Raw genomic sequence first — 11,273 nt, forward strand, 5'->3', positions numbered from 1 at the left:
GAGACAAAAGCTGGGACACAAGCCTGGTACAAAGAAAACACCGATAACTAAGGCGCTATAGTGATAGTACCTTACCCTAACCCTACCTACCCCACACTACCTACCACCCGCAAGACCCCCTACTACTTCCCGATATACTAGGTTACGAGCCTCACCTTCATTTAGATAACCCCCTCCCCTATCTACACCAAATNGATAGAAACACGTAGATACCTGTGGACCTTAAGTCTACACGTCTTATATAGCCCTAGGGCTGAGAAAGGACGTTAAATAAAAAAAATAATAATAATATAAAACGAGTGACCCGTATCGTTCTAGATGAAAACCGAGATAATATAGCAATCAGGACACTAATTAGTCGTACTCTATATGTGCTTAACATCTACATGGATCACTAAAAGAAGGCCCCTTGCAACACGTGTTGCATGGTGTGCAGCCATATTGGCAACAGATTCCGTTGTTCTTGTCGCAGCAATTATTGAAACAATCATTATTGTCGCGGCAAGCGGCTAAAATGATCGAATTAGCAGCCCGTTTGCGAGATTTTGTACTAATGTCAAAAATATACATACCCGCTGCAAAACCGAAGAGCAGAGCAAATTGAATGAGGCGCATTTTTCTGCTGGTAACTTTCACGATATCGAAAGGAGGGTTAGGAAACTAACTAAGCTTTGATGATTTAGCTTGAAGATGAAAACCGGTATTGTGAGACGTGAAGTGATTGAGAGTATTTTTGTCGTTTGTCTGGTGATGATCAAGTGTCAGCGAGTAAAGGAGAAGGTGTCTTAAATATCTTGAGCGGCGATTGCAGCACATTGTCGGACATATTCGCATATTGATTGCTGGTAGACCAATCCGTACTTTCTCTCACGCTCCAGGACAGTCTGGACCCTTGGCGGTGGCTCGGCCCCGGGAATTCTGGGTTTTCCTTGTCAATGGGACGGCATTGGTAATAATCTGAGTTTCTGAAAAATTGAAACTAGAAGCGGTAGCAAACCTACTTCCGCTAGAAACGTGGTTAAGCTAAGCCATTTTTGCAGGCTGCAGGGGGGTTGGAAATGTTATGTGCCGTGGATGACGACGCGACGCAGGTTGTGAAGCGTAGTTAAGAAGTAAGCTAAGTAAGCATGGTGTCATTCCTCACCGCCAGCAACACCCTGCTAAGTTGGACATGAACCTTACAGCTCGACAGATATGGTGAACCTTGCTGTGTATCAAGGCATTTCATTACCCCGTCGATACCAAGAGCTCTCCACGGAAAGGGTGGGACGATGCATTGCCTGACTTGCCTGATCGGATTCGGGATGAGCTAGTAAGCAACCTTGGGCACGGTCTGGCACGGTCCGACTGTGCTCTTAAGAAAAAGACAATAAGGTGGATACCAGCCCACACCGGCATCCCAGGAAACGAGACTGTCGACAGGGCCGCCAAGGAGGCCACATGATGGAGAGAGGACGGCAGTAGACAAACGTCAGCAGATGCGCCGCCCAGGCTCTATTCAATCAGATCAACCGTCAGGCGCTGGTGCAGGACTCAAACGAAGCGAGCATGGGCAGCTAAGTGGCGAGCAGAGGCGAAAGGCCGAGCAACCTACAGACACACACCGTGGCCTACTAAGAAAGTACTTCAGATCCACGGAGGCCTTACTAAACAACAGAGCGCGCTGTTAGTGCAGCTGCGCACCGAGAAGATAGGCCTGCGCGACTTTCCCTTCATCCAAAGAGTGCCAGGGCTTACCAGCCCCCGCTGTCAGTGCGGAGAGAGACGACAGACTGTCGCCCACATCCTGCTCCACTGCAGGACGCTCAATAACCTCTGGAACCAGGTATTCCGCAACCTCCGCGGGCGACACAACCTCCGGGCCATCCTGAATAAGCCATAACTAGCCACTAAAGCCATCCAGTTTGTAGAACAAGCGCAGATCCTTGGGCATGTTGGGATCGGAGACGCGTAGATGACAGCCGAGCACGGGGGGCGAGACCGTAGGTATCGCGGCCGCAAAACACGAGGCAGCACTCTTCTACGAGCCTATAAGCACAGCACACTGTTAGTAGAACCATTGTCTAGATACGATGCCACCCAGATTGTAGATAGTGGTGGAGGGGAAACGGCAGGCCTCTAGGAACAGCTGGCTCCCATAGGGGAGTGACGTGGGGCGGTACGGATCAACGTCTGCGCGGCGTCGGCTGTTGCCTAACTAATACGGGGAAAATCCCCCAGTATCTGACAGAGATGCGAGACGTGTCAGACGGCAAAAGGACAACGCATCACTCTACAGATTAGGCCGGTGAATAGTTAGTTAACGTTTTGGATCAGTAAGTTAGTTAACTAGTTATTGCTTATGTCAGACCCGACAAAAGCAATAACTATTTACCATCCTAAAGTCCGTCCCTATGAGCCGAAAACCCCTGTGTGCCGAGAATGGCCAATCGCATCGACAGAATCACAGACTTCCTCATAGCCGTTGCGATCCAGTTGGTTGTTTTCGGCACACATGGTTTTTCGGCTCACGGGGACGGATTTTACTACAGATTCTGATCTTGACACATGATGAATTTCACTATCTTTGAGAACCTCCCACAATCTAACAGCTCTATAGCTTCTAGCTGTTTCACCCTAACCTAGATCAAGACTAGAGAAGCATAGTCTAACTCCGTGTAACACCTATCAAGTAGCCTCTTGATCTTAACATCGACCAGCCCACGCGCAAGAATAGGTAGGCGCCCCTTGGCAGCAGTAGGCAGCACCATTTCTGCAATTGCAACTTTCGCCGCTAGGGCATGATACACTGCATGATTGGCGTATCTGCAACAGCTCTCGAGCTTCGATTCCGGTAAGACGTTGTGCAGGCTCCGGGGTGGCCACAACAATAGCAGCCATAAGAAGAGATAGGACAAAATACTTCATGGTGAATAATTTGTTGGTTGATAGCGAAGTTGTTTGTAGTGACGTTGAGGAAGATTGAGAATGATAGATGGTTGTCGTGTTGAGAGAAGAAGCCGTACACTTTATATAGAGCTAGTGCCCCTAGAACATTTACATGATAGATACCTAGTGAAAAGCATAATCTATCGTTAGAATGGGCAATAGCCAAACTGATCAGCAGATTCATTTGTCAATATGCCGTGTGCAGGGGCTTCACGGCCATACATGTTAACAACAAAGTTAGTTAATAAAGCCCGTCTTACCTAATACCGGAGTGTAACTAGTTACCACCTTTTCTAGGTTAAGAGCTTACTAAACCTGGCTAGATCAGTCTGGTTAGTTTACGAGGGTGTCAAGCCAAAGTTTTGTCACTCCGACGCTATATAACGTTTTGCTCACGATTAGCTAAAAACCCTAGACTCGAGACTTTGCAAAGCTGTAATTAGCTGAGCATGGTATTCAATCACTTAATCAAGTTTGGAATAACCTCTTAAGCACGGCCCCGGTTACAAAACTTTGACCTACGAACTTCATATCAACAACTCTGTCCTCGGCGTTACAAGAAACTTTGTTGAACGTTACTAAATGAATTTTCTAATAAGCTTTATTTGATGCACCTAAGAAAGCGAAGTGTTGAGAGTCAAAGTACCCCTCATTTGTTCCAGTGCGGCGGGTGGCCAACACTCAGGGACGTACGTTATGACATACGAGATTTCGGTGACTCTAACTCGCCTTAACTCTACTCAAAGTTTACTTGATATAGTGTAAGCGCGGCTATATACTTACTATTGGTGGATTAGATATCATCCGAGCAGTTATACTTTGTATTATGAACTTTGTACGTCAGATACAACGAATACCGACCCGAAATTCAATCATAACTTAGAGACGTCAACGTAATCTTCACAAGAAAGTTTCAATATCCAAACTATATTTGTCTTACAAGAGACCAATAGTGCCAGATTTCATGTATTTAAAGCGTGTGCTCCGGTTGTGACTGTTGAATATCATCATCTTACACCCAAGACCTTTTCTCAATCACTACCAAGATGCAGTTCCCTCAGTTCTCAATTCTTACTATCTGCCTCTTTGCAGTAGCAGCCATCGCCAATCCCGCCGCTGAACCTATGCCGCAAGAGAAACCAGCTTGCTGTGCAGCTCAAAACCCAGCCCAAGCCTGTAACTTTGCTCGCTACGGAAATATTTGCGGTTAGGATCAAAAAAGATCTAACGCCAAAAGAACTTTGAACTAGCTTGACAGAATTTCTGAGGTAGAAGATTCCTCTTGTCTGATGAACAAAGAGGCTAATTTTTACAGTTCGGTCTAGCAGGTCAAGAAGGACATACAATCTTCAAACATGTCGCAAGGTATCAGAGAGCCTTTATCTAATCGCTCCCAGGTAGGATAGTTAACCTAAAGTGGTAGGCGTAGATTGAATGGAACAGACATAACTTATGATATGAATTTTGCGCCTGTGGGATGCCCGTGTGAAGATCATCCTTAGATAACCTTGTATAACAGGCTGAAAGCCCTCCGGCAGAGCCCATCGATAAGATTTCAATTAACGTGTACAATGGGCACTTAGACTATCCTTCAGGCCCACGTTTACCTGACAAGTGAACAAAGGCACCCGTAGCAAGTAATACTGATTGTTAGTATAGCGAAGGCATTGGCATCAGCATTAGCTACAACAGTAGTCTAGCGGATAGGTCTAGCATGCATTATAGCTTCATCTCCACTTTCCTCAAGTAAAATCAAAATGTTAATTTCACAGCAGTAACCTACAATTAGTGATAACAAGGGAGGAAAACCCAATATTGTGCCAACGTAGTACTCGGCCCCAACGGTTACTTCGTAAAATCTCAAAAGATTGGCCGTGCGTTGCACGGCCCACCCACCCCAAGGGAAATGCCCACCCCAAGGGCAATAAATCACTTTAGTCGCAAGTTTTAGTATATTGATACAGAATTTTAGATAGAAAAATTTGTTATTTCTTAGAGTTATATTCTAAGATGCTCCCCAGTCATTTTGACTACAGCCACTATATGCGTCGCTGTTGTAGTCGCGATCATAGTCACTACTGCCCGCGCAGCTAGCCATCTTATCTAGTATTATTGAGCTTAAAGGTGGCTGTTGCGACTCAATTTTTGGGCAAGGAGAATCGCTTTGGTATATATCTAGTAGAACGTCTTCCTCATCTACTGTATTGTTATCGCTGCTGTCATCTTGGTGTTGAGAGAGCTGGCAGAGCAGCCGGTACGGGCAGACTTGGTAGCGGACTGCCGCAGCTACCTCTGCTGCCCCTGTATTATCAGTTGTGAGCACGCTCTCGTTATACTTAACGCTACGATCCTCTTGCACGCGCTGCAATTTGTATTGCGCCTTAGTATTGTAGTTATAGTTATTGATAGCGTACTGCCAGCGCGTAGCATCACACATTACTGTGACGCCACTAGCTGCGCGCTTGAGGTATTTCTTGCCCTGATTCCGTATTGTAGGCCGTATACGCTTCCATTTATTAGCAATTATTGTTACCTCACGAAGTGATCTTGTAGCAAGCTCTTGTTCTAAGCGGGCGACGTCGTTAATCTGGCGGCGTTGTACTATTGAGCGCGCGTCTTGCGAGTAGATAGGTCCACCGCCCGCTTCAAGAGCACGACGTTTACGACGACGGCGCTCGCCTTTAGCAAGTTGCGCTGCCTCTGTATAGTGTAGCTCGCGCTGTAAGCCCCCTGCGATACGCGCAATTGCTGAGACACCACGCTGGTGTTTAATAACGCCAGCAGCAACGTCGCGTGGGAGATGCTCACGAAGCGCGGTGTAGACAAAGGGCTCTTGCGCTTGAATCTGGCGGATAGTTTTTGGTGTAACCCATGCAGCGTCGCCGGGTCGTGGGTTCTCTGCCTCTGGTGTTATGTCCCAGTCAAGCTCATCGCGCTCTCCTCGCGCGCGCCGCTGTCGTCGGCGCGCGCTCAATTGCTCACCCTGTAGCGCTATCCGAACTTGTGTAAAGCGCTGTAGCGGTAGTAGGCATGACGGTGATGAGCCTAAAGACGGCGAAGAGCTTTGTATGTATGGTGTCGTCTGTCGCAACTGAGCTGGTGGTGGTGTAGCGCGCTCGTACTCGCTGTCCGTGTCGAGCAGCTGCAACTGGTTAAGTACAAGCTCTGGCTTCCACGGAGCAAGACCAGTTCGCCGCCAGCCGCTCTGTATAGTAGTGCGTGTGAAGGTAAGACGCCGGATCTCAGCAAGAGTCGCTAGAAAGTCTGCCTTGTTAATGTCTTTTGAGCCAGTGCGAGACGCCCACTCTAAGCAGCGGCCGTGGTACCATTTGAGTGGTTGAAAGCAACCAACGTCAAGCGGTTGGAGGAGGTGAGTAGTGTGGGGTGGTAGCGCAAAGAGCTGTATATACTGCTGCTCAGCGTATTCGATAAACTCTCTAGTCGAGTGAGAGCCGTGTCCGTCTACTAGTAGTAACCGCCACGCGCCAGTAGACCGCTGCTTCGTCCGGCGATCAAAATGCTTCAACCAGGCGAGCGCAAGCTGATCGTTGCTATAGCCGCTCTCTGAGATCGCAATAAGGTAGTTGTCAGGCAGATCAACTACCCACTGCTCCACAATTGTTGCTGCCTTGATAATAACCATTGGTTCAATTGCAAAGCCAGTAGAACAGACGCATTCAACAAGAGTAATAAGCTCGCGGTTATTAGCGTTGGCAACAAAGACTTGCCGGCCGCCAATACTGTATACATACTGGCTGCTTGCAACCCTAATCCGACAACTAGTCTCATCCATATTGTACATGTCGTTAGGTTGTACGCCAAGCTGCTCTATAGTAGCTTGAAGCTGCTCAAACCACTGGCGCAACGCGTTAGGCTGTTGCGCCAGCATACGCTGTACTTCCATCGGCTTGCTCCTAACGCGGCGGTACTTTTGATGCCTCTGTAGCCAGCGTCGCGCCCAGTTATGACCTAGTGGCGGCGGTGATTCGTCTGGTCCCATGTACGACTCTTGAAGCAACGCGTAGGCTTGTTGCGCGATCATGCGGTGGTGTATACCAAAGCCAATAGCATTGATTGCGTCAAGATAGCGCTCAAGAGCAAGATCTTGGGCGTCATTTAGCCGGTAGTTAGTTGGCTTTTTATCGCTGCGCGTAGGCGCGTTGTTATAGGCGCGGAGGAGACGTTTATAGCCTAAGTTGTGGACTTTTGCGTAAGAGCTGATGTTTGGCTTTAGGTAACTATGAAGCTTTGCCGCGTGCTCTTTGTATAACGCCACCTCTTTTCTATACCTTAAAGCTGATGAATTACTCTTTGGCATATTGTGAAACTTTCTGCTAATTTAGATTCTAATTATCTAATATTGTAGTAGAGTTAGTATGATGTTGTATCTAAGTAATGCCCTTGGGGTGGGTATTTCCCTTGGGGTGGTAGGCCCGTGCAACGCACGGGCAATTTCTTGAAATTTTCGGAACGAACCATTGGGCCCGAGTAGTACAAGCGTTGGACTGATACAAACGCCGTACTAGTACAAAATACTATGCTTATGGACTGGTACGACCTTCATAACAAGAAGGTAATCCCGTAGATGAATGCTAACAAGGATTTCTTCTGGTCCCAATAAAGGGCTTAACTACTAAAATAGAATAAGACGTGTACCCGCACCACTTGGGATGCTAATTAGCGCGACAACGTATTTATGGCAACACACGTCACTCTGCTTTCCTAGCTTACTGTAAGAAATGGTGCAGGTCTAGACCGAAGACTCGTCGCAAGGCCGAGCGACACGGCAGAGACCACACGGATCGATCTTGATTCCAACATCCCAAGTGGTGCATCAGTCTCACTAGCTGTTGTGAACAGAGTTGTCAACGATCAAGCTCATCAAGTCGAGCTAACGCGATATTGTAATGAGTAGGCCTAAAAAAGCTAGCCTATTATCATATCACGTTAGCTCGATTTAATGAGCTTGTGTGTTGACAACTCTGGTTGTGAAACTTCTTCTGTTAGTGTAAGCAGCTCTCTGGAGCACCTAGTTAAGCAGCTTATGCTTCCTAAATGAGCATATGCGCAAAACTGAGTGATGGATCTCGAACGAACTTACCCGTACATTCTCATGCACTTGCAGATTCCGGTTTCTGTGAACAAGCAACCGTTGATCACACGCTAAGCGCCTCTCGCTTAGTGGTAAGCGCTGCTACAACGGTGGTCTGGTGGATAGGGCTAGCATGCATTACATCCTCATCTCCCCCTCCCTCAAGTAAACTGAAAATGTTAAGCTAACAGAGGTAGTCTATGATTAGTAATAGTAAGAGGAGGAAAACCTAAGGTTGCACTAACTTAGTAGTGAGGAGAAACAAGAAAATAGAACGACCCTGAGTCCGAAACGCCAGTCCGCTAATAGTATCCCACCTAGTTGTTTAGTTCTTTAGGCTTATTATCATCAGGATGATTTCCCGCATCTCTGTCCTTCTCCCAGCACTGTACCCACATCTCCAACCTTCTTGGGGGGCCTGGGTGTAACGGATTAGCCGCATGAAAATCTCGGAGTCTGTACGGGCTATTCTTGAAGTTAGACGCATTGTACCACTCCAGATCCTTCTCATATCCTAGCCATTTGACACGGTACTGTAGCTTTCTGCGATGGACACGGGCATTGAGAATCTTCTCTACCTCATATTCGTCGTCGTCGTCGTCGTCGTTCGCAGTGTCCTGCGTGCGCTTCCGCTTATGCTTGTGCGAGCGATGTTTACTGCTGTCATTGCTGCTGTCATCGCTGCTGTCATCGCTGCTGTCATCGCTGCTGTCATCGCTGTAGCAGATTTTGGCATCGTATCCGCTGCACGGTGGTCCTGAAAGAGGTTTTAGGGCCAAAGGACGGTTAGAGAACTGCCTACCACCGGAGGGGAGTAGCCTTCGCTGCTTCGCTGGGCGCACGTTGTGTTTGAGGCGCTGCTTCGATGTCATGTTTGACGATCGAATGTGCCGCTTAGTTGGCGAGAAGCGTTTCCGCTTGCGGGTCAGCCACGCAGTCTGATTACCGCGATCATAGTGATCGTCATCGGTATCGCTGCTACTACTACTACTACTCGTGTTTTCAATCGTAGGAGCGCTGCCTTGCGTTGACTGTTCGATATTCATCTTCGACGAGCTCGTTGGCGGCGTTGATGGAAATTTGCGACGCGGGAACCCACTCATTTGAGTCTTTTCTTTTCCAACCGCATCAGAGTCGATGACATTTTTTGTCTCTATAGGACACTCCCCGCCGCGAAGATCAGAGGCTGTGATGCTCGAAACTTCAAGCCGATTGCCTATCTGCGTACCTGCATCATTTTCGTGCGAGTCGCCCTCGTTTGTATCCACGATGGGCTGACTATCTTTCATAACGACCGTATTTTCTACGTAATGTCAGAAATGGTGTGCAAGAGCCACTATCACGATCGCACTCCGGAACTTGCCTTGAGTAACGTTTTCAGAAGGAGCTGGCTGGTTTGAGCTCTCCTCCTCTGTGCCTTCTCCCAAGTTTCGCTTAAACTCTTCGCCTTCACTTTCGTTCTGGGGCGCAAAATCGTCGCAACTGCTAATATCACTATCTCCTCCATCTCTGCTACCGCTGATATCGCTGTTGTCTTCTCCAAATATGGTTGTGTTAGTCGTTATAGAACACTGGAATAAACACAGTATGGCTACGCCAGCTGTAGGGATGCCTACCTAAATATGTCAAATCAATGACTTCGACTTCGTCCGACGTTGGTACAAGATCCTCTTTGTTCTCCAGGTGAGTGTTCGATCTTGGACTGTGTTTGTTTGACAGGGCCTTTGAGAGGTTCCAAAGAGAGGTTTGCTTAGGCTTTGGAGGCCCACTGTACTGTATTATTTGAAGAGAACCTTGTGCGTGAGGTATGGAAAAAGTGTTAGAGAGCAATGCCATCGCTGCTGTTGTGGCTCGAGGACGTGCTGGTGCTGCGAGGAGAGAGGAGACGCAGAGGTTTAAATAGGCAAAGAGACCATGCTTGAGGTTTCTCTTATTATGTGAATCCTTTCGGAGAGCCCTCTGGAATAGCATTTAGCGCCCATCAGGCAGCAGCCCGTACGAGACCGTGCTCGAAACTGCACACCCTTGCCAGCGGCATATTAGACTAGGGTTGAATCAGCTTCGCGTCGTGTACCCAAATGTATCATGCGACTGCGAAGTGTCGGCGGCGATGAAGCCTTCGCATGAAGCCCCTTTCTTCTTGAATGGAAACATGAGCAAATCTCCCACCAACAATCGTACTGGAAATGAGGAAGTATAATGCATTCCTAGGGTTCACGCTGTGTTACAGGTCCTGCCCCTTTCCCATCAGAGCCCGTCTTTTCAGTAGGGAGATTCCAACCCGCGTTTTTTAGCTCGTCGGCCACTCCGAAACCCAGATACGGGTTCAAACCCGTGTTCAGACTCTAGACGTCAGGCTTTGGGCGGCGTGAGCCACACAGTACAGAGAGATTGGCGCCCAAGCTGTGCTGAAAGCCCGCTCTAGCCTTCACTACCCCTGATATGTAATGCCAGAATAGGACATCGCCATCATGCAGGCAGTCACATGAACCCAAGCTCTACCAATCTGTATTGCGGCGCAGTCTCGGGAAGTACATGCCTGACCGCTACCTGCATAGCTGAGTAGCGGGTCAGACTCTAGCTGCGGCTTTTCTGGCGTGACTTTTTAGTGAAACTGGGCTCGCGGTAACACTTGGACGGTTCAAATCCAATCATTTCCCTAAGGCTACATGCCAATGTAACCTCGCTAGGTGTATAGCTGGGGTTTTGCTGGCTTAGTGCCTCGTGTTGAGACGTAATCGTGGATTCCGAAGCCCCTTTGCTGCTGATCCGTGTAAGCGATGACGTGGAAGATCGAGGATGAGCAGACTGGGAAGGACGTTCGCTTTTGAGAGAGTGAAAGTTAAGGAATGGTTGCAAACTGTTCATGAAAGCCCTGATGCAAAGACTTCCCACCATGAGACGGGCGAGAGAGTTGGAGTGGTCAAATTTCAGGTAGAGACAGAGCTGCTCGTAAGGTAGTCGGGAAAACATGTTGAGAGGGTCTGACAAAGGACACAGCGCAGAGGCATAATCGTGGATCCCAAAGGAGGGGGTAGGGTGGATGAGACAGCCAGGCAGTGCAGCGATTGCATGATTTCCAAGGGAACGAAAATGCCTCACAGATTCAGTCCGAGCGACCAATAGGAAGGAGTGAAGTGGAGGGAGGAAAGGGACGATAGTGGGAGGTGAGTAGGACGGCGAGGGGAGCGTGGTTATATCTGATGGGGTCAGCGCACGGGCCAAATTGTAACGGGCTGAACGCCCTTTGGAT

General features: G+C 48.3%; 4 protein-coding genes across 4 annotated transcripts; all 4 read right to left on the reverse strand.

Moving 5' to 3' along the window:
• Positions 1 to 2,047: 2,047 nt before the first annotated feature.
• On the reverse strand, positions 2,048 to 2,197 carry COCCADRAFT_112065 (uncharacterized protein; the record flags this gene model as incomplete). Its single annotated transcript, XM_007720197.1, has 1 exon — positions 2,048 to 2,197. A coding segment is annotated over one exon (150 nt), but the record flags the coding sequence as incomplete, so codon positions are not given.
• Positions 2,198 to 5,212: 3,015 nt separating this feature from the next.
• On the reverse strand, positions 5,213 to 6,106 carry COCCADRAFT_52035 (uncharacterized protein; the record flags this gene model as incomplete). Its single annotated transcript, XM_007720198.1, has 1 exon — positions 5,213 to 6,106. A coding segment is annotated over one exon (894 nt), but the record flags the coding sequence as incomplete, so codon positions are not given.
• A 747-nt stretch (positions 6,107 to 6,853) lies between these two features.
• COCCADRAFT_68509 (uncharacterized protein) lies at positions 6,854 to 7,159 on the reverse strand (the record flags this gene model as incomplete). The annotated part of the gene is made up of 1 exon (XM_007720199.1): positions 6,854 to 7,159. A coding segment is annotated over one exon (306 nt), but the record flags the coding sequence as incomplete, so codon positions are not given.
• Positions 7,160 to 8,204: 1,045 nt separating this feature from the next.
• On the reverse strand, positions 8,205 to 9,856 carry COCCADRAFT_31186 (uncharacterized protein; the record flags this gene model as incomplete). The annotated part of the gene is made up of 4 exons (XM_007720200.1): positions 8,205 to 8,218; positions 8,679 to 9,323; positions 9,372 to 9,591; positions 9,659 to 9,856. 4 exons carry the CDS (start codon positions 9,854 to 9,856, stop codon positions 8,205 to 8,207), a joined length of 1,077 nt encoding a protein of 358 aa, XP_007718390.1.
• Positions 9,857 to 11,273: the final 1,417 nt, after the last annotated feature.

The sequence above is a fragment of the Bipolaris zeicola genome (assembly GCF_000523435.1).
Source record: "Bipolaris zeicola 26-R-13 unplaced genomic scaffold scaffold_420, whole genome shotgun sequence".
In the NCBI taxonomy this organism is placed as follows: Eukaryota; Fungi; Ascomycota; class Dothideomycetes; order Pleosporales; family Pleosporaceae; genus Bipolaris; species Bipolaris zeicola.